The sequence below is a fragment of the Zalophus californianus genome, chromosome 12 (genome assembly GCF_009762305.2).
Source record: "Zalophus californianus isolate mZalCal1 chromosome 12, mZalCal1.pri.v2, whole genome shotgun sequence".
In the NCBI taxonomy this organism is placed as follows: domain Eukaryota; kingdom Metazoa; phylum Chordata; class Mammalia; order Carnivora; family Otariidae; genus Zalophus; species Zalophus californianus.
In genome coordinates this window covers 53,146,190-53,169,847 of record NC_045606.1, presented here as the reverse complement: position 1 = coordinate 53,169,847, position 23,658 = coordinate 53,146,190, and the positions used below count along the sequence as shown (strand labels likewise).

General features: G+C 40.9%; 1 protein-coding gene across 1 annotated transcript in view; it reads right to left on the bottom strand.

The window, feature by feature from the left end:
- DNAH11 (dynein axonemal heavy chain 11) overlaps positions 1–23,658 on the bottom strand; it is a 327,809-nt gene that overhangs the window by 226,701 nt on the left and 77,450 nt on the right. The window contains exons 23-28 of the mRNA XM_027574450.2: positions 23,372–23,530; positions 21,747–21,869; positions 20,784–20,906; positions 19,092–19,316; positions 17,987–18,078; positions 16,443–16,569 (exon numbers count right to left, since the gene is read on the bottom strand). Coding sequence (XP_027430251.1) covers positions 16,443–16,569; positions 17,987–18,078; positions 19,092–19,316; positions 20,784–20,906; positions 21,747–21,869; positions 23,372–23,530 — 849 coding nt within the window. The remainder of the gene's footprint in view (positions 1–16,442; positions 16,570–17,986; positions 18,079–19,091; positions 19,317–20,783; positions 20,907–21,746; positions 21,870–23,371; positions 23,531–23,658) is intronic.

Here is a 23,658-nt window from a genome sequence, read left to right as displayed (position 1 = left end):
ATGGTCAAGTTTTTAAAATTCAGATATATTCTTATACTATAAAAAATCACTTACTACAAGAAAAGTGTGTTCAAATATTTGAAAGGGAAATTTAAGTTACATACAACCTTACTGCTGTGTTGGGTGTTATGTTAGTGTGCGCTTGCTTTGATACTTAAGTGTACTCTATGGCATATTTATTATACAAAGAAAGTGAATAAGATTCCCCCATTTTTATTGACAAGGAAATTGAAGCTGAAATACTAGATGACTTTGTCAAGTTGACAATGCTAACACTAAGTGGCTTTTAGATGTTAAGTCCCCAAATCTAGAATGTATCTATGAAGTTCAAATTCTTCTGGCTTAACTGTGATACTCCAAATTGTGGCATCTCCAAAGGAACCCCCAATAACATACTGAACTCTACTGTAGGTACCAGACTATTTGAAAAATAAAACAAACCAAATTAAAAGACACAGATCAACATTTGTTCAGCCAGAGGCCAATTCAGAGACTAAAGCCTAACTGGAATACAGAATACTGGAAGAGCCATACTTGTCCATGGAGTCCCGTCAGCACAGACCAGGACAGGGCTCTCCATCTAGAGGTGCTGGCACAGAAGAAAGGAGAGGAAGACATGCATTCTGAAGGCAGACTCACAAGGAGAACAATCAGGTGAGCCACACTACCTCTTTTGGGGTAGACTGAGTGGCAGAGAGTAAACCCGAGGCAGTATCAAGAATGGGAAGAAGTTCCTCCTTACACATGGTACAAACAAACACTGCTGAGTGGAAAACGGTTTGGTGTTCCTCGAAAAGTTAAATATACAATGAAGACCCAGCAATTCCACTCCTAGGTATATACTCAAAATATTTTAAAACAGGTACTTGTACACAAACGTTCACATCCTTGTACACAAGCATTTACAGCAGTCTTATTCCCAAGAGCCAAGAGGTGGAACCAACCCCAATGTCCAATGATGGATGACTGGACACAATGCAGCACATACATATAATGGGATGTTGTTCAGACACAAAAAGGAGTGAAGTGTTCATACATAGGACACGGATGAACCTGGGAAACATGATGCTAAATGAAAGAAGCTAGTCACAAAAGACCATATATTGTATGATTCCATTTAGATGAAATGTCCAGGACAGGGAAATCCCTAGAGACAGAAAGCATTGGTGGTTGCTAGGGGCTGGAGGGAGGAGGGAATGCTGAGTGACTGTTGATGGGCATAGGGTTTTATTTTGGGGTGATGGAAATATTTTGGAACTAGATAGAGATGATGTTTGCACAACACCACGAGTGTACAAAATGCCGCTGAGTTGTATATTTTTTAAGCATTATCATCTCCATTACTTCATAAATGAATGGCACACAATGATTTTTTTCTGTCAACAAATACTGAAATACCTAGATGAGCAATCAAACCTAATCAATAAATGGGCAGAAGACATGAACAGACACTTCTCAAAGAAGGCATACAAATGGCCAACAGATACATGAAAAAATTTTCAACATCACTAACCATCAGGGAAATACAAATCAAAACCACAATGAGATACCACCTCACACCAGTTAGAATGGCAAAAATTAACAAGACAGGAAACAAGTGTTGGCAAGGATGCAGAGAAAGGGGAACCCTCCCACACTGTTGGTGGGAATGCAAGCTGGTGCAGCCCCTCTGGAAAACAGTATGGAGGGTCCTCAAGAAGTTAAAAATAGAGCTACCCTATGATCCAGCAATTGCACTACTTGGGATTTACCCCAGAGATACAGATGTAGTGAAACAAAGGGGCACCTGCACCCCAATGTTCAAAGCAGCCGTGTCCACAATAGCCAAACTGTGGAAGGAGCTGAGACGTCCTTCAACAGATGAATGGATAAAGATGTGGTTTATATATACAATGAACTGTATACTTTAAAATGGTTAATTCTATGTTATGTAAACTGTGTGCCTCAATAGAAATGAAAGGTGCTGATAACCAGAAGGTGGTTTAAAGCTATATAGCATTTACCAGCAACATATAGATGCCATCTCTATAATGAGTTTTTCTTGAAATACAGTTTAACTGGACTTCAAAACAATCCCAATAGCAACTTCACCAACCTGCCTCAATTTCCTGCATGACAAGACCAACACCAATATCGGTCAGGAACTCCTTAAGGGTGATTTAATCTTTGAAGCTTTTGGCCTTAACATTTGTGCTGTATTCGCAGTTTTAGTACTAAAGAAAATCACAGCTAGAAATCTGAGTTTAAAATAGATGAGTTTTTGAGACTCACTTACTTGCAAGAGCCGATGATCACTGCTTGGGTTATCATATTCTCCTCCATCCCTGTACATCACCCAGAGGACGTTTATACACAGAAAGTATCTCCAATAATCTAACAATTCACCGTCACAACTGAAGTGGCCAGGAAGTGCACAGATGTTTAATGGCTTCTGCCATGTAAGGGGCCTAAATAATGTTCAGGTGAAAAGCTGCAGGATAAATGAGACCTCAACTATTAGACACTCTCAGACATTACTGCTTTGGTGAGAAAACAGTTTCAAAACAACTTCTAGTCTTGTAGTCTCTCAATCAGTGACCAGGAAATGCAAACCCTGTGGCTTGCCGTGCTCATGTTACCTACCTCTGGCATGTTTGAAGCCGGGCGTGTTCACACCCTGTCTTCCATTTAAAGCTTCTGAGACAACAGAGCTGGGTTTTTTCTTATTTTTTGTTTGTTTTTTAACTAATGTGGACCCCAGTGTCCTCAAATTTGTTCTATTTTTTTTTTAAGATTTTATTTTTTATTTATTTGACAGAGAGAGACACAGCGAGAGAGGGAACACAAGCAGGGGGAGTGGGAGAGGGAGAAACAGACTTCCCACTGAGCAGGGAGCCTGATGCAGGGCTCGATCCCAGGACCCTGGGATCATGACCTGAGCCAAAGGCAGACGCTTAACCATCTGAGCCACCCAGGCATCCAAATTTGTTCTATTTCTATGAAGATCTCTGTAGTTTTTAACACTAAAATAAAATTCTTTACTAGTTTGATGTTCAGAATAACTTTTTATGATTAAAAAGACAAATGAGTGCCTTAGAGGCCCCCGTTTTTATCTCACTAAATAGAAAGGATTTGAACACTTTAAATCATAAACAAGTCATAACATCATTATATATTACGTAGGTTTCTAACAGTGAATTGTTAGATCATTGGAGATACTTTCTGTGTATAAATGTCCTCTGGGTAATGTACAGGGATGGAGGAGAATATGATAACCCAAGCAGCGATCATCAGCTCTTTAAAGTGAGTGAGAATCTCAAAAACTCATAACCTAGGCCATAACAAAGGCCAATCATAGCAACAAAAGAAAGGTTATTCCCTCAGTTTACAGTTTATAGCAAATCAGGTACATCCACCCACTAGTGAGTAGATACACAAGCAATCCTTGCTTCACACAGTAGTGTAGGATCATAACAATGACCATGCAATCTTAATAATTGATGGGAAACTTATGATTGTCCTTGGACTTCTAAAAATCTTTATTAAAACGTTAAAATCCCTCTCACTCTTGGTTACAGAAGTACAAGGATATAAAATAAAAACTTTATTTAGTACACTATAATTTAAAATAGTAAAAATATTGATAATTTTTATTTCTTTATAGAAAACTTATCAGGAGTAGTTTGATTAGCATTTGCCTTCTTATCTTAGAACTTAAGATACAGAACGAGCATCTTTTCTATGCCTTCAAGAACTGTCATGTTCCTTTCAAAATCTGGATCAGCTGCCAGCATTTTATCCCTTGAGTTTTCAATGTCATCGAATTTCTTTCAGAGTTTCTTTAATGTGAAGCTATCTTTGGGGGGCTGGTATTTCCCTCATTTCCCGTGGGACATTTTCATCCATTTTGGCACAATAACTGTTTTCATTTGTATCAGTAAGTTCATTTTCACCAAAATCCTCCGGCTGCAAATTTAGAATTTTCAAAATGGTACAGAGCCATCATTCCCAGTGAGCATTCTCTCTGTAACTACATCTATGTTTCATTCAAATTAAACATTTGGCATGATCAATTTTCATTTCTTCGCTAGGCTTCCAATTGTATTACCAATTCCCTCCTTCAGTTATGTGTGTCTGTAAAATGTTACATGGTTCATCACTGGGGATAAGGAGATAACACACTACACGCTTTGCTGTCTGTGTGTAAAGAGATGCGTGATGGCCAGTCATGGACAGACTTGTCTAAACTGTCCATGAGGCAGGAGGCACCTCTGTTATTCACCCAGGGATTTCTGTGAAGAACTAGCAGTGAAGTCTGTGCATTTTGCACTTACTCGCATTTAACATCCTATAGTATCTTAACTTTGGACCGCATTGGGGGGGGACTGGTGCTATTTACCCAATCCTTGGTAACTGAAATTCCTACACGTGGGAACTGTGCACAGGAAGAGCTACTTATTTAAGAGCATGTATTTATCTACCTGTAAATAAAGTAAAAAGTATTAACTCATTTGTGTAATTTTAGAATGTAACATGTGAACCAATACAGCCATCACATCAGCTGGTCCACTCTATGCTCACCTAGAAAACAAAGGCAAAGAGAAATGAAATTACTGTAGCTTCTTACTATATTCTCAAAGCTTACCACTTGCCTTTTGCCCGTATCTAATTTCATATTTGCTCCATCTATGAAAGATGCCTCGACGGGATAACATAAAAGCCTACTATCACTCCTGGCATGGAGAGCACAAGATTTATTCCTCTTTGGTCAACTCATTTATTCATAACAATGGTAACAGTCATGATGATGAAATTTATATGGATGTAAGTAATGTCCAAAACGTAGGCAGTCCTGCCTATTGTGGATATTGTCCTCTGGAGTAAGATGAAAATGAGTTATTGGTACATGAGCAAAAATTTAAGCCAATCTGTCAAAATGTTACTTTAATTAATATTACTTAGTATTGGGGATAGTACAAGGAAATGGACATGCAACATTGCTGAAAATCTAAATCTGCAAAAACTTTCTAGAAGTTGGTTAAATTATCGCATATTCATGTAATGAAAACTTTTATAGACATGGAACATATTGTAAAAGAACATTCCAATTTTGATTAAGTATATATGCTATGACACAGACACATTAAAAACTATAATCACTCAAAAACAGTTTCTAGCAGTGTATTATTCTGATCTTTTACCTGTTTATTTCCATATTTTTCAAATTTGCAATAATGAAGATGCAATTACTTACATAACCCAAAAAGACTAAATTAGCTTGTTATAAATTTTGTAAATCATTATAGCCAATACTAGGTAACAGGCAGTGCTTAGTTTATTTTTACTAAAAATAAAATATATAATATTTTGCAATTTGACTTTCTATTTATGAATAACTGGACATACAGACCAGTGCTGATTGTTTCACATCTTTAGCATGCATACATAAATTTATATAAATATAGTCACAACACAAATGCTGAATTTTTAAATAACCTTTTGAAAATTGAGAGAAGTAAAAAAAATCATGTGTGTACATCTTAAATTTTAGCAAAGTGAACACAACTCTTATAAACACCAAGAAGAAACAGAATACACCTGCACTAGGAAAACCCCTAATATCCCATGACAGTCACTAGACCCTCCTCTCAAAAATGGACATTATCTCTAGATAATGTAGATTCATACAATCTGTACTTTTGTGTCTGCCTTCTGTAATTCAAAATTATGTCTGTGAGGCTTATTTTTGGTATTAGATACAGCACTAGTTTTTTTCCATTGCTAGGTGGTATTCCATTGTAGGAACATAACACAATGTTTTTATCCATTCTACTGTTAAGGGACATTTGGATTGTTTGCAGTTGGGCCTATGACAAATAATAATGACGTAGCTATGAAAATTCTTGTCTACATTTTTTGGTCCACACATGTATATACTTCTTCTGAGCATACACTGAGAAAGGAAAATGCTGGAAAATCATGTATTCTTAATTCATATTTATAAGATACTTAAATAGACTTCTTGAGAGGCCATATCAATTTATGATCCCACTGGCTAGAGAAGAACATGTCCCTGTTCCACATTCTTACCATTATTTACTATTGTCTCTTTAGTCTTAGCCTTCTGGTGGGTTCGATCGTGGTATCTCATGGTGTGAGACATGTGTTCAGGTCAAAGCCTGAAAAACTCAATGCACAAACTGACAAGAGAGGGAAATAGGCCAATTCATGATATCCTCACCAGTCCTCCCACTCAGTGACGTCACTCAGTGATGTCAAACCAATGCCACAACTCTTATCAAGGTATCTTCAGTTGGGGGGGGGGGGGGAAGAAAAAGGAAAGAAACCAGACAAGACTAGTTCCATGGGCCACTATTTGATATTGTTTTGTTTCTAAATTTCAAGTAAAATCTTTTACTTCAAAAATCAGTAGCACATAAAAGTCCTCGAGACTGGTGAATATATATTCCAGTATTTAGGCATATATACGTAAAGACCTAACTAAAGTGTTTGAATTTGCTTCTGCAGTGTAACTACCCCAAAGTTCAGGGGCTTGAAATGGCAATACTTTCTTTGCTTCCAACTCTGTGGGTCAGCCTTTGGGTTTCCTCAGCTGGTCCCCTGGTGTCTGTGGTCCGCTGGTGATCAGTGGCTTTGCCTCTGGAGGTACTGGCTACCCAGCTGGTAGCTTGGGCACGGGCGTGTGCGTTCCCTTCAGCCGGCTAGCTGTGGCCCCCTCACGATGAGGTAGTCCGAGGTTTCTGAAAAGCAGCAAGAGGGTACCCCCTAGCTGTGCGTGAGCTCAGCAAACCTCTTGCTAATGATACGCTGGACCAAAATAAGTCACATCACAATCTCAACAGAGATACAAGCTCGAGCCTGGATGAAAATTGCACCATCACACTAATAAAATGGCATGGATGCATGGAGGGGAAGAATTTGTGGCCGTTTTGCATTATTATAAGTACTTTTCATATTTCTTTACATATTTTGTTTCCCTTCTTGCTCAGAAACCAAAGAGATAGTACCTACTGTTTTCCCCGCTTGGTATACAAGGACACTGATGTTTGGGAAAGTAAAGTAGTAACCTAGCCACTAACCAACAGAACCAGGGTCTGAGCTCATGTAGCATTTCAAGGTCTGTGTTCTTTCTTATCCTTCTGATGGATGGCTGATGTGCCTGTCTTGTCTCGTTCCATACAGTTAACATTTCAATGCTGACAATTTTTTGTGTAGATCCAGATTTCCATCTGGTACCATCTTCCTTCTGCCTGAAGCACTTCCTTTAACATTTCTCATATTGCCAGTCTGCTGGTGATGAAATCTTTCAACTTTTGAATGTCTGGAAACATCTTTATTTTGACTTTACTTTTAAGAGACAATTACCCAGGATAAAGAATTGTAGATGGATTTTTTTTTCTTTCAGTTCTTTAGAGCTGTTGGTCCACTATTTTCTCATTTGCATTGGGAAGCCTTTCACCATGCTTACATTCACTCCTTTGTACATACTGTGACTTTATGGATGATCTTTGGGTCTCTTTATCACTGGTTATGACCAATATGAGTGATCTGATAGAGGTTTCTTTGTAGCTTGTGCTTTGGTTCACTGAGCTTAAATCTATCGATTTCTACTTTTCATCAAGTGAGAAATCTTTTGGCTGTTACTCCCCAAGTATCTTTTCTGTCTCCCTTCCTCCACTTGAGGATACCCAATATACACACATGGAGCTTCCTTATCTTTCCATATCTCCACTTTGTTTTTTGAACATACAAATACAGCTAAAATTTTTGATGTTTTGGTCTGTTAATCCTAACATTTGTATCTGTTTTGATATTTTTCCTCATTATGAGAATTGAATATTTTTTTTTTTTTTGAGAGTTGAATATTCCTGACTCTTTACATGCCCTGTCATCTTTAATGGTATGTCACACATCACAAAGTTACCCTCCTTAGGACTAAATATATTTTTATTCTTATCTTCTTGAGCTTTGTTCTGGGATACAGTTTAATTAGTTGGAAACAGTTTGATCCTTTTGGACCTTGCTCTTAAGACTTGTTTGGCAGAACTGGAATAATGTGTAATCCAGGGCTAATTATTCCTCCTGCTGAAGACTCTAAGAAGGGCCTCTAGAAGTTTCTGCAGTTCTCTCTTTACAGTTCTCTCCTCTTTGGCACTCAGCTCTGCCAACTCTCGCTACCTTGTTCTCCTTGGACTCTCAGCTCTGAACCCTCAACTCCAGGAGGCCGCCACATCCTACCTGGTTCCCCCTCCCTGTACCATGCCCAGAAACTCGCTCAAGGAAAACAATTGGGACCATCACAGAGCTCACCTCTGTTGTGCCAAGTCCGTCATGAACTGCTATCCTCTGCTGTCGGATATCCAGTGTCTGAAAAGGTCCAGCACTTCACGTATTTTGTCAAAGTGTTGTGCTCTCTCAAGCAGGGGGTAAATCCACTCCTCTTACTCCATCTTGGCCAGAAGCACAAGTGTATCTTTCTTTGTGGGTTTACTCTGCATTTTTCTGATGACTTACAGAGTCAAGCAACTTCTCCTGTTTACTGGTCATTACAATACCTTCTTTTGTGAACAGGCTGCTTATGTATTCTGCCCACTTTTATACCCAATTATCGATCTGTCCTTACTTCTTTGAATGTAGGAGTTCGCTGCATATTCTGCATATGAGTCTTTTGTTTGTTTAAGGCACTGCCAACCTCTTTCCCCACTTTGAGGCTTACACTGTTAGTGCCTTAACAGTAACCTCTGACAAGGAAAAGTTTTCAACTTTAATACAGTCAAATCCATCAACCTTTCCCTTGTACTCAATACTTCCATGTCCAACTTGAGGAATTTTTGCTCAAATATGGTTCTTTCTCGTATTTTATGTATTCATTGTTGTACCTTTCAAATTTCTAACTATATCCACCTAGAATTGATTTCTTAGATACAGTATGTGTCAGATGCCCCTTTCCCCCCATCCCTGCACATTTGCAGCCAATCTACCCCAGAACCGTTATCACTGTTTGATTCTCTGGATAACCTCTTCCTTGGTGGTGCCTGATCCCAGTTTTTATTTTTTATTTTTTCTCCTCCTTTTAAGTTCCATGATACTGATGAAAGTTCTGATCAGCTTTTCAGACTCTGTCCTATCTTGTAAATAGTCACATGTCGCCAAGGAAACATCAATAGCAAATATCAGGTAAATCTATGGTTCTTTCTTGCTCCTATCTTAGGCCCTGAGCTCTAGACTTTCCTTTGATGCTCTTTAAGAACTCTGTGATGCATTTAAACAGATTGTTAACTATTTTATTCAGCTTCTCTAGTGGTTCCCAGAATGCACAGTACTCTGTGAAAAGCTGATCTCTTGCGTCCAGAAACCCTGAGCCCTGATTTTAAGCTGAAACTGAACAACTTCTGCCAGGACCAGGAGCTCTAGACACCACAGCAAGGCCAAAAACTACTTGGCAGCAGGATCCCACATTTGTAACGCTTAATTTTTGGATCTCCTAACATTAAGGTGGTATTTTATTTGAATCCCACATTGTAATACCCCTGATTGTATTATAACTTGGTTGTGGAGAAAATGCCAATAAAGGAGCGGTAACAAAAATCTCAGCAGTGACAGGGCGCCTGGGGGGCTCAGTCGTTAAACGACTGCCTTCAGCTCAGGTCATGATCCCAGGGTCCTGGGATCAAGCCCCGCATCGGGCTCCCTGCTCTGCGGGAAACCTGCTTCTCCCTCTCCCACTCCCTCCGCTTGTGTTCCCTCTCTCGCTGTGTCTCTGTCAAATGACTAAATAAAATCTTTAAAAAAAAAATCTTAGCAGTGGCAACACATTTGCAAAATGAACAAAGAAAGTGTATCTACTGTTATACAACTTGTGTTTAACCATATACTAAGTTTCCTGTGAGGATAATCAAGGATAATCCCCAGGCAATATAAAATTTATGACCTATTTAAAACGAGATGGTCTATTTTCTCGTCAAACATGTAAATACCTCAGTCCTTTGAGTATGAGGCTGCCTTCATAGGAAGGCATCCATGTCCAACATGACATATTCCCTGCCTGCGCCCTGTGACTCTGCTCTCACGTGGCCATTTCCAGGACAAACTACACTTAGGTGAGCAGCTTCTATTCCTCACTGCTGACTGGAAGGCCAGTGCGAGATGATCGAAACCGCGACCATCTCCTGTGCTTGTCGCCTTCTCCTGCGTCTTCCTCATTCCATCCGCAGTCCCAGACCAAACTCAAGGGCAACCCCTTCCCCCACTTTACGTACCTAACAGCCCTCCAGCTTTCTAATTCCTCTAAGAAGTCACAATTTTTCACTGTTTCAAGTAGAACTCATTCACTCCTGCGTGCCCTCAAATAACCACTCGAATTCTGGGCCTTTTTCACCGTAGTTGTTGAAGGAAGACTAATCTCTGTGAGGAAAGATGGCGATACACTATGAAATCATCCTGATTTCCGAAATTCATGGCGTGAGACACATTCACTTGATGGAGACAACCAAACACTAGCGCTCTACGGGGACACACTGTGCTTGTGGAAATGTGGGGTCTTACCTATGTACCCCGAAGATCCAGCAGGGCTTTTTGTCACCTAATACTAAGCCCACTCCTCACAAGCACCTTTCCAAATGCCCATATTTATAGTCCATTAAGGCTTTCAGTTTAGTGCCATCTGTGCAATCACTGCAAATTTGGGGATTTCTTAATAGACAAGTTGGCAGATTTCCTCTTATGTAGATTTGGGTTGACACTGCTGAAGGACAGTTCTTGATGGAAACTTTTACCATTTCTGAGTATATATATTTCTGAACTTCTCGTTTCATTTTTTTTAAAGATTTTATTTTTAAGTAATCTCTATACCCAATGTGGGGCTTGAACTCACAACCCCAAAATCCAGAGTCACATGCTCTACCAACTGAGCCAGCCAGGCACCCCCTGCCTGATCTTCTCATTTTAGAGAATGCACTGTGGCCTCGATTTCCACAACAGTGGATTCCTAGTTGCCACATTAAAACAAGTAAAAAGAAACAGGCAAAATTAATTTGAATGTATTTTATTTGACCTAGTATATCTGAGATGCTTTCAACATGTAACAAAAAAAAATATTAGACACTTTACATTCTTTTCTTCACAGTTAACCTTTCAAGTCAGGTGTATATATTTATAGGATATCTCAATTTGGATTCTTCATCAGATATACTTGATCTGTATTTCAATTTCATAAAATATACTGTTGCAAAAGTAGATTTACATGCTCAAGTTGATTCAAACACACTTTTGTTTTCCAATAACTGAATCAAATATCAGTATTTAAATATAAATCAATTAAAAAATTTTGAGGTTAAAATTCAGTTACTCAGGGGCACCTGGGTGGCTCAGCTGGTTAAGCATCCGACTCTTGATTTGGGCTTAGGTCGTGATCTCAGGGTTGTGCTATCAAGCCCCTGCTTAAGATTCTCTCTCTCCCTCTCCTTTGCCCCTCCACCCCCATGTTCTCACACGCTCTCTCTCTAAAAAATAAATAAAAATAAAAGATAAAAATTTCAGTTCCTCAGTTGCCCCATTTCAAGTGCTCCCTGGCCACGGTTGGCTCATGGCTACCCCACATTAGACAATACAAATGCAGCTCATCCCATTGCAAGTTTCTCTTTCCTTAGTACAGCTCCATCTGGAGAAGCTTTCACTCATCAGGCAGTGGACAAGGGAAGTAAAAATGTGCAAACTCTTCTAGGACAAAAGGATCTTTCAAATTATTAGGAATCAGTGGCTAAAAAAACATCTTGACTACATGAAAATGTCAGCTATTTGAAGGCACCGCATAACAATGGGACTGTTATTCTGTCTGCCTTTAACCACTACACCAGCCCCTTGAAAAAAAAAAAAACACAAAGGGATGTTTTTCTAAAGGGGGGGATAAAAGAATGTTAATAATGAATGTGTAACTTCAAACCCATTGCACATAACTACTGCGCAGTTAGGCAGGGCCCATACACGGCCCACACGGCTCCTTTAGAGCCTTCATGCCACTGGGAGAGCAGGGTGAATTCTGGAAGGAGAACATCTTTAAAACTTGATCTTAACCAAGTTCCCAGCAGCTAATCCTCACCGAAGGCACTCTAGACACACTGATTTCATCCCTCTGGCATTCCAACTCACTAGGGAATTTCTGCTTATGGGATGGAGGTTGTAGGGACATCACACCTCCCCGGCTGAGGAGTTTGGGCTGATCAAATTCCATAATTAACTGCAGAAACTCCCATTTTGGTCAGCACTCTTAAATTGAGTGTGGCAGGTGCGGGGGGGGGGGGGGGGGGGCGGTGGCTGAAGAATTCAAGTCATTCACAAGATGTCAACATGAGTTATCTCCCCACAAAGGGTTTCTTTTCTGGCCAAAGTGCATTGTTATTGCACAGGCTGCAGTGGCCATGTCATTTTGGTCACACTGCAGGGAGCACATTCAGGAATCTAAGGACAGAAGGCAAAGGCAGAAAAGCTGTGTCTGGTGGTCCAAATCGGATTCTGACATTGAAAAGAAGGTAAGAGTGTAGCAAGGCCAGGCTCTTTGGTTTAATTGCCAAAACCATTAACTATTCCCTAGTAAGTGACCAAGAATCCTGAAGGCATCTTCACTTGGCAGAACCACATCAGGGAAAGAAGTGGACTGTGGCTCTAGGCGACTCAGACTGCCCTTAGCTCCTTCTAGCTTCCCTGCCCACCTTAGTCACTCCCAAGTAGATATCTGCACCACAGAGGAACCTTTTTAAATAATGCACCTTTACTAACAGTGGGATACCATTTTATGTGAATTTGAATTGTTAGAAGTTTAACACCTCAGTGAAATCACTTTTTGAGCACAATTTAAAATATCAATTTCAAAAATATAAAAAATCTAATCCTTTCAAAATGTTCAACGTCACTGGCATCAGGGAAACACAAACCAAAACCACAATAAGATACCGCCTCACCCTGGTCAGAATGGCTACAATGAACAAGTCAGGAAATGACAGATGTTGGCGAGGATGCGGAGAAAGGGGAGCCCTCCTACACTGTTGGTGGGAATGCAAGCTGGTGCAGCCACTCTGGAAAACAGTAGGGAGGGTCCTCAAAAGGTGGGAAATAGAGCTACCCTACGACCCAGTACTTGCACTGCTGGGTATTTACTCCAAAGATACAGGTGTAGTGAAAAGAAGAGGCACCTGCACCCCAGTGTTCACAGCAGCAATATCCACAATAGACAAACTATGGGAAGAGCCCAGATGTCCATTGACAGATGAATGGATAAAGAATATGTGGTTTATATATACAACGGAATATAATTTAACCATCCAAAAAAAATGAAATCTTGCCATTTGCAATGATGTGACTGGAACGAGAGGGTATTATGCTAAGCAAAATAAGTCAGAGAAAGACAAGTATCATATGATCTCACTGATATGTGGAATTTAAGAAACCAAACAGAGGATCATAGGGGAAGGGAGAAAAAAAATGAAACAAGATGAAATCAGAGAGGGAGACAAACCATAAGAGACTCTTAATCATAGGAAACAAACTGAGGGTTGCTGGAGGGGAGGGGGTGGGGAATTGGGAAACTGGGTGATGGACATTAAGGAGAGCATGTCATGTAATGAGCACTGGGTGTTACACAAGACTGATGAATCACTGAACTCTACCTCTGAAACTAATAATACACTATATATTAATTGAATTTAAATTTAAGAAATGCTGAGAATTGAGGGGAAAATCACAGAGTAAAAAAATCTAATCCTTTCAAAAGCTGACAGGTCAGGACCTCTATAAACCGTGTGTACACTGTAGCCACATGGCTGGACACCTTTTTTTTTTTTTTAAGATTTATTTGGCGGGTGTGGGTCGGGGGCAGGCAGAGGGAGATGGAGGGAGTTCCAAGCAGACTCTGTGCTGAGTGCGGAGCCAGATGCAGGGCTTTGATCTGAGCCAAAACCAAGAGTTGGACACTTAACTAATTGCACCCACCAGGCACCATCGCTGAGCCTCCTGCTAGTAAGCAGCAGCACCCACCTCCTTTGCTTAGCACGGGGTAGACAACACTGCCGGGGGCGTTGATCAGCAAGGCTGTGAGCAGTTTTGGAGACCTCTGTGCTGTGATCTTAATATTCGGCTTCATTTTAATTTAAAATCTTTTTAATGTCTTAGACTACCTAGTCATTCACTAAGGGGGCGGTAGTTGTCCTAGGACTGAGCAATGTACCCGAAGCGGAGATGTCGAACTTCTGATTACAAAGCCCGGAAGGAAGGGTGAGAGGGCTTCCACGGGGCGTCCCAGGGATGTTAGAGAACACTCCAATATGGACGGGGTACTGCAAACATACAAAGAATGACCTAAAAGGTACACCTCTGAAGTTTATATATATATATATATATAAACAAACAACTCATCCTATGACTTAGAAAGGTTAATGAAAAAAAAAAAAAATTGGCATCGGGGATGCATGTACTGGCAAGCCAGCATGTCGTCTGGCTAAGGTGTGAAGCACTGCTTGATTCTTTGAAAGGAGGTAAAGTGACAAGTGCGGTAGTGAGCTGTCCCCTCAGCAGCAGCCTAGGGCTTCCAGTAAGGACCAAGATGCACTGGGTATGCACATGTTCTGAGGACAGCAAATGGGTCAGGACCACTTGGTCCCTCCAGGGCCTGTCAGACACAGCTCGACCCCTTACCATCTTCTACTGCCATCCCCCCTTTCTATAGCCAGTTCTGCAGGGCAGAGGGGATTAGAGGTGGCCATCTCACGCCTGCAAGCTATCGGCCCACGATGGGTGCTGTGGCTTTTCCTCACTCCTTATGGGGCAGGTGAAGGACTGTTTCACCCAAACCCAACCCTTAAGTCATCAAGTGAGAGAGGTGTGGGACAATCACTCAAAGAAGCTACAGGTGCCCGTAGGAAGTCCATCTTTGACATGACCCTTGCTAGCCATCTGCTGATGAGGAAAAGGAAAAAGAAGATGTAACCCCCAATGGCTGATTTCACTGCCCAGAGCAAGAACTGGAAGCGCCAAGACAGAGCTGACTCTGCAGTATATACCCCATAGGAAGTTCCCCTCTGTCCCCATTTCCCACCAGAGTCAACACGCTGATGCTTGCTGTTGAGGACAGAGAACAGTCAGTCAGTGCTGGTCAAAGAATCAAGAACAAGTAGTAAGAAATGCCAACGACTGACAGATGGTGGTCCCACCTCCTCTCCATGACAAATGGGTGGGAAGGGCATATGGAATAAAATTATCAGTGTCTCCCTGCCAATTCCAAATTTATTATGTGAAAGCCTGGCCTCAACACAGAGGTAAGACTGGGTTTGTAACGAGACCTTGCTGAGCTTTTTTTTTTTTTTAAAGTAAGAAAAAGAGACCGGGATGTAAGATGCCTACCCAGAGTGTTATTAAGGGGTCTGCTACTCAGTTCACGGAGATTCAGCAGGGCACATTTGCAATTAGTAGTCATAGAAAATACAACTTCATCTCTGTCCTCTCTGTAATTAACGCTGTTCAATAAACAGGTCATACAAATATTTATTATGTTTAAAGAATGTAATTAAAAGAAAAACAATTATCCTAGGTATAGATTTATGCACCTCTTCTAATTTACGTTTTGAGAATTCAGAATTTTAAGTATTTTGGATTTCAAGGTCCTCGGGAATGTATACCTGTAATGGAATATGATACCTTCTACCTCACAATCACGCGCCAGGGCCCAGCTTCTGGTCATGAGAATGTTCCCAGGAGGCTACTGAAGTTTACGTGTGGTTATGACTGCTCTCTGAGACTAATTAAAAAAACAAACAAAAAAAAAACAACCCAACACTCCAAACATCCAATTGTGTGATACGCAAATGAGAGATGGATATACCAGATTGCTAGTCAATGTAATCAGAGGGATTTTATTTACAAAGCCATCTGGAAAGTAGCATGGATATAAATAACCATAACTGAGGGCTGACCCCAGAAATGTTGCCCAAGTCCGACTAACAAGTCTGTCATTAATAGCAGACTGCACACGTATTGTCGACAGCAATCCCACCAAATTTAGGTTCAAAGAGAAATGAAGGCGAGAGAAACGATGACTAACTTCTTGCAGGTCACTAAACCTTGCACACTTTCACTTGAGGACCTAGTTGTTTTTTTTTTTTTTAAAGTATGCTCCACGCCCAATGTGGAGCCCGGTGGGGGGTTTGATCTCACGACCCTGAGATCAAGACCTGAGCTGATATCAAGAGTCAGATGCTTAACCGGCTGAGCCACCCAGGTGCCCCATGGATTTGGGTTCCTTTAGCACCAGCTCTGACATCCTTCTGTTGTTGCATTACAAATCTTTATTGCCGATTTTCTAGTTCCTGACACACGTGACAAGGTAGATGGCACCTGACAATGACATTCCTTAGCAAACGTAGTAGAATATGAGACTTTCAAAAAATATCCATTACCTGCTTAGGCTGAGCTCCCTTTGAGAGAACGTCAAGTAAGTCTGCAGAAGAGATGAAATAGAACCGCGGGAAAGCCACACGCTTGGTCTCCAGGTAGTCAGCGAGAGCTTTTTCACAAAGAGAAAGCCTATGGGAATGAAAACTCTTTTTAAGCCTGTCTTGCCCATTCAGTTATTACAACACCAACAAAAGTAAACCCAGCTCCTGTCATCTGTCCACTCACAATAAGCTTTACTGTCTCACACGTAGCCTGACTCCTCCTTGACACCATCATCTTGCTTGTGACTGATCTACAAGTCATGCCAAGTAGGAGACAGGTACACACATACCATGGGCTGAGGCTAAGTACAGATCAGACTTAGGTTGATGTCACTCCTCACTTTTTTTTTTTTTTTTAATATTTATGTTGCGAGAGAGACAGAAAACGAGCGAGCACAGAAGGGGCAGAGGGAGAGGGAAAGGATCTCAAACACTCTCAGCAGAGCACAAAGTCTCATGTGGGACTTGATCTCACAACCTTGAGACCACAACCTGAGGTGAAATCAAGAGCCGGATGCTTAACTGACTGAGCCACCCGGGTGCCCCACTCCTCACTTTTCTTAATGACGTTCTTACTCAGCAACTAGGTTCAGCATCACTAATCCTGAGCACAAAATGCATTCGTTAAGATGTATTCGGTTCAAGGTCTTCCTTTACCCACTGAATGCCTACAGAACACACATGGCTTCAGCTCCCTCTGGTATTCAGAGGAGTCCTAGGAGTCAGAATCATTTCTGCTTTATCCTTCTTAGCAGAGATGACCCAGAGGCAGAACTCCCAAGTCCCCAAGATTACTAAGAAATAATCAACTTCTGGGGCGCCAGGCCGGCTCAGTCAGAAGAGCATGTGAATCTTGATCTTAGGGTCATGGGTTCAAGACCTGCCCTGGGTATACAGATTACTTAAACTTCTTTAAAAAAGAAGAAATAGTTAACTTTTGTGGAAATCCACTCTTTTAAAATAATGGCTGACTTTATCTCTAGAAAATTTACAGATTATGAAATGATTTTGCTTATGTAATATTCTTTTATCTAAAGCTCTTTTCTACCTTGCAATAAAAAGTAATCAAAATTCTGCACAAACACCTCTGCATTCAGTAGCTATCTGCCCCTTTTTAATCAAAAGCCAGAATATCCTAACCACCATTAGCTGTGTAGAATTCTATGTGAAATTACAAAAGGCCCCTAAGGATTTCTTAAGTACTAACTGGCTTCCTAAGAGTAATTTCTACTATAAACTATATACAAAATAAATGATATGAAATTACTAAGTGCAATCCAAGTTCTTGGAATAGAGTAGATGCTTAGTAAGTGATCAATCAAACTTATCAATACTCTATATACACACCATCTATATGTCCAAGGCAACTAGACAACTCTAAGCAAAACTGTGAAGTAATTTGATAGAGATCTATCTACAATAAGACGATGTTAGATACCATAAGATACGTGAAAACAATCTCATAAAATTATTACAAATTGATCAGTTCATAGTTTTATTCTTACCTGTACTGTAAATCTTTAAGTTTTTCATAGAGATTAGGTCTGCATGTTGCTTCTAGAACATTCTTTATTTTAGCTGTCTTCAACATTAACTCCTGTATGAAAGTATAAGATAGATCCACTGATATTAGAAATTACTTTTCTAAATTTTTCATCCATTTGGGGCATTTAAAAATGAGGAACAAACTCTAAGCAAGTAAGGTTAAAGAGACTTCTAACACCATGCCTATTCACTTTTGCTTTTAAACTTAGAAGTTTAAAAGAAGATCAAAAACAAAGTATAATCACAGAGTTTTTATCAAAATAAATTGGATGGGCATTACCACCATTCTGGGTCCAAACAAACAAAAAGAATGGAGAGACAGAGAACACAGAATCTTAAAGAGGACATTCACATATGAAAATGAGATGAATACTGAACAGTCTATTCTTTCTTCCTTAAAAGTTAAAATAGTATTCCTCCCGATGTTCTTCTTTAATAATAAAGTTATTCTTCAATTCTATATGAAAAACTATAGGCAGTATTCTTTGCTGAAAGTCTTTCAAATCATTCATCATTATCATATGTACATTTCTGTGTGTTTTCTTTGGTTCTTATAAAATCAACAAACAAGTAACTAATAGTATTGTTACTGGTATCCCCTCCGCAGTATTTACTTCACGAAGATTAATGTTATCACACCTTACTGCAGGGCTTAAGGGAAGTATCAGGCTTGCTGTTGCTTTTTGTATGGCCAGAAGCTAAAAATGGTTCTTACATTTTTAACTGGTGGAAAAAAGTCAAAAGCAGCTTGATATTCTGTCTCACATGAAAATTCTAAGAAACTCAAATTTCAGTGTCGATAAAGTCTTACTGGTGCATAGCCACGCCCGTTTGTTTACCTAGTGTCTGTTTTCTTTCACACTACAATGGAGGCACTGAGCAATGGTGACAGAAACCATACACAACCGCAAAGCCTAGAATACTTCACAAGAGCGAGCGTCCTGCTCCGCTCCCTAAAATGCAACACTGTGCTTTTATAAATACGATACCCCAAATCATGGTTCTTCACAAGATTTTCTTGTTTGGAAAACTCTGCTAGGATAGAAAACAGTATCTTCTATGAACCTTAAATTCAGCATCCACTCCATCGAATCTTCTAGCATCTTCCACAAGCTGGATTTGAATGTCTTCTGAACAAACAAAGATGCTTTCCAGGTGAGACCAAGTTCGCTGGACTTCCATCCAAGTGAAGATGACCAAGTCTGCTATGTTTAATTTATTTTGCCAGCTTAACATTTGTTCAATAAAATATTCTACATACTTGCTCTGAAGCAGACTCTGCAACTGAACCTAAAAGAAAGACAAAGAATTTTAAATAACAAGTCAGCTGGAAGACTGCAAGTACCATGAGGGAGGGACCATACCTCTCTTCTGTTGATTCCTAGATTCCTAGGATCTAGCATGCAATACCTGAAACAGGCATTCAGTATTGGCTACATAAATGAACTAATGGCATTAAATAGTCATATCGGCATGTTTTCCAAAAGAAAAAAGATAAATGCAAGAAACTGCATTTTCTGTGTCTTCCACCAGAAGACCATATATCTCTTTGTAGGCAGAAAAAAATACTGTGCTCCAGGGTGCAGCTTTAGGAATTAAATTTTATTCCGTCATCTTCTCTCATTCTTTCCTTGGGGTCCATGCCTATTAACCATTGCAAGGTATAAATATTTTCCCCCAATACTACAAAAATAAAACCAACTTCTCTGTAGCTTCCTAAGCCCTCAGCTTCCATTTTTCCTCCCCTCTCAGATGACTACCCAGCATGGATGCCGAGCAGTCTGGTGAGCACTTCTCACCATTCTCTCATGTTGAGATCTCAAAAAGTCACAGAGTAGAAAGGCTTCTTCTCACTCTCTTTCACCTCTAACTATTTAGTACATTTGACTCTTCTCCCCCAGAACCGATTTAAGCTATTATTGACATGTTACGTGAAGTTTAAAGTGTACCATGTGAGGGGCGCCTGGGTGGCTCAGTCGGTTAAGCGTCTGCCTTCAGCTCGGGTCATGATTCCAGGGTCCTGGGATCGAGCCCTGCATCGGGCTCCCCGCTAAGGGGGGAGCCTGCTTCTCCCTCTCTCTCTCTGCTGCTCCCCCTGCTTGTGCTCTATCCCTCTCTCTCTCTCAAATAAATAAGATCTTAAAAAAATTTTTTAAAAATAAAATAAAGTGTACCATGTGATACCGTGATACATATATGTATCGTAAAATGGTAACCACAATACGGTTCCTTAATACCTCCATTCCTCATGGAATAACCTTTTTTGGGGTGTGGTAATAAGGTCCATTCTCCTAACAACTTCCAAGTGGACAAGACAGTATTGTTACCTATAGTCACCATGACATACTTTAGATCCCCAGGACTTACTCATCTTATACCTGGAAATGTGTGCCCTTTGACCAACATCTCCACATTTCCCCAACTCCCCAGGCCCTGACAACCACTGCTGTCCCCACTGCCCCGAACACCTGTTTCTGATTGCCACTCTTTACTGACTTACCAGCCCATCTCACAAGGCTCTCCCTGAGTCTTTCACCCTCCCCAACACAAAGCCTCTCTGTCACTTCTTAGACCCCTTGGAACCCTACTGTCTGTCTCCCTGCTCAAGTCCAAGTTCATACCTTTTGATCCCAAATGCCCAGAGTCTGGGACAAGGAGATACCCAATGAATGAATAAATATTGAGTACTGGAACTTAGAAAAATTCTGAAATTGCCATTTCAAAGAAAAAAATCTGTAATCAAAACACCCATCTTACTTGGTTGTGCTCTAGAGTCTCAAAAAGTTGTTCATCGGATTTTAGTAATGGAATGCCTGTCCGATAGTGAACTTCGTAAGAGAACTCCATGGATGCCCAGGTCTGGCTGATTCCAGTAATAGCCTAGACATAAACAGTATATTAAGTTATGTGCACAAAAGTTGAATTTATGACAAACATCTAGGCTATCAACTGAAATTTAAAAAAAAAATTCAATTCTCAAAAAAAAAAAAAATCTATCCAATACTATTGGCCTCATTTTTTTCCTGTAAATAATTCATGGTGATGAGGTTCAGAGAATGAATTCCATCTCCCAAAAACAAGCATCACCCTATTATCAAATTTTTGTTGGATCTGAGTTTTACATCCTTCATGGAAACAGAATGCCGGAGCAGAAAGGGACTTCAAAAGTTATGTGAAGGTTATTTTTAACAGAGATTATGTACACATCAGCCAGCAGGAGCCAGGTAGTGCTCGGAGAGCCTGAATGTGAGCCGGGATGAGTCAGTTACCACACTGTACCTCAGTTTCCTCATCTGTAAAGGCTACGAGTATTACCAACCTCAGACTCAAATGAAATAATACAAAGTGCTTAGAGCAGTGCTTGCAACAAAATAAATGACATGTACGTGTCCTCTGCTATCACCACGACCACCACCAGCACCACCATCCGCCATCACCGCCACCCGCCACCACCTGCCATCACCGCCACCCCCAACACCACCGCCCCCCATCACCACCACCACCCGCCATCACCACCAACTGGGCCCACCCTCCTGTTTTACACATGTACTGTGGCTTAGAAGGATTCAGTTTCCAGCCCAAGTCACACACACACTAGCAGTGGAGAAGAAAATGGGCCTCAGGTGTGTGCACACAACCCCGGCACGGGGAACTGCCGAGTCTTAGGGGCTACTGCAGAGAACTAGTTCAGTGTAACAGAGAACAGCCCGAAGACACCACCTTTTCCGTCCCCAGTTCCTTCACAGCTTGGTCCACAATGCTTCGGACATCCTCTTCCACTTGGTGTAACCGCAATGCTAACAAATCTGCCAAAGTTGTGGCTTCGTTGATAGAAAATCTGACCTAATTAGGAAGAGAAAAGGGCAGAATTTACATTACACGTGTATTAATGGTTCTTGTGCCTAATGGCCAGAAGGATGAATCACAGCTAAATATATTCAAGTTAGCTGCCAAGCACACCTCTAGTTCTGGAAGGTGGGGACCATTAAAGACACTGCTTTTTAACTCAGAGTTACTGAGGCATCACCCACCAGAAGCTGGGGCCAAGGTTCAGGCCCACATTCACACTCCGCTACTTTCTTTTGTTTCATATCCTTCCCTTGTCAGTTCATTTCTTAGCTCTTTGCCCACAAAACTCATTTTTAAAGAGAATCACAGTGTTCATTTATTTTAATTTGGTTGACATCCCAGGAATCAGCGAGTAGCTCATTTGTCTTTTCTTCCTCAAGTACTCTATTCACTGGACATAATTCCCAGTTGCTTCCGTGATTTAACTTAGTTTTCTCACTAATTTAATCTGAGTTCCTTGGCAAAAAAATATTCTTACTCCTAGTGTCATTATTCATATTTATGATGTGACAAAATAATTCACATTTATTTCCTCACCATCTTGTTGACTGCCACCCCCCCCACACACACACACAACCCCAGTATTTGCTAAGAAGCTCTCGACTCTTCCTAGGTGCTCAAACTCAACTGCACCCCTCACCCGTGAAGAGCCAGCCGACCCTGCCCCGCGGTTACAGGAAAGCCCCTTCCTTTCCTGCGGCTGCTAATACCCAGTCCCTGCTTCTTCGTAGCTGCACCCTCTCTGGCTCTCCCCAGCCTGTGACTACGGTTCTGTGTGGCCACGCTCTGCTCCATACAAGGCCCTCACATCCTCTCACTTGATCCTCACGAGATTCCTCTGCTGTAGGAGAGCACACAGCATCCACTCATTTTATTAATAAAAAACAAAACTCAAAATAGGGACATTAAGTGTCTTGTTTGAGGTTACATAGTAAAAGAAAAAAGGAGGGCGTCTTAGTTCAAACTGCTATAAGAGAATGCCGTAGACGGGGTGGGTTAAACAATGAACATTTATTTACTTGCTCACTGTTGTAGAGGCTGGAAGTCCGACCAGGGTGCCAGCATGGGCGGGCTCCTGGTGAAGGCTGTCTTGGTTTACAGATGTCTGTCTTCTTGCTGTACCCTCACATGGCAGAGGCTAGAAATTTCTGCTCTTTTCATCTGGTTCTAATGGCACTAATCCCATTCATGAGAGCTCTACCCTCCTGACCGAATTATCTCCCAAAAGTCCCACCTCCAAATGCCATCACATTAGAGATTTAGGCTTCAATGTATGAATTGGGGTGGGGTGGGGTAACAACATTTAGTCCACAGCAGGGACTGAAGGAGGATCTTTGCATGATCAGTCTGCGGGTTCTACCTTGAGGAGCTTGACTTCCCCCATTTGACTTGAAGTCTTTTCACAAATCCACTTCATCCCAGATGAATAATGTAAACCAAGGAATAACTCTCCACAGTCACAAAAATATTCAATTAACAAGACTCAGGAAACTGACCCCAGTGGCCTTCATCAGCTGGTGCCAATGCCTGTCTCTGAGAGCAGGGCTCTGCAACTCCATGACTGCTCTCAGGGAGGCTGCCATGTCCTTCACCGTGCTTTCCAGGCCTGCATAAGCATCCCATACATGGACTTCCTTGTCTAGTGACCAGATTTCCTAAAGTAAAAACAAACAAAAAATAGATCCCCAGATATATTAGTACATTTCCTAATTTGTGTTCCATGAAAGAATAAATCTACCTTTCCCGGGATTATGAAAGAATAGAAGCATTTAAGCCCCTTGGT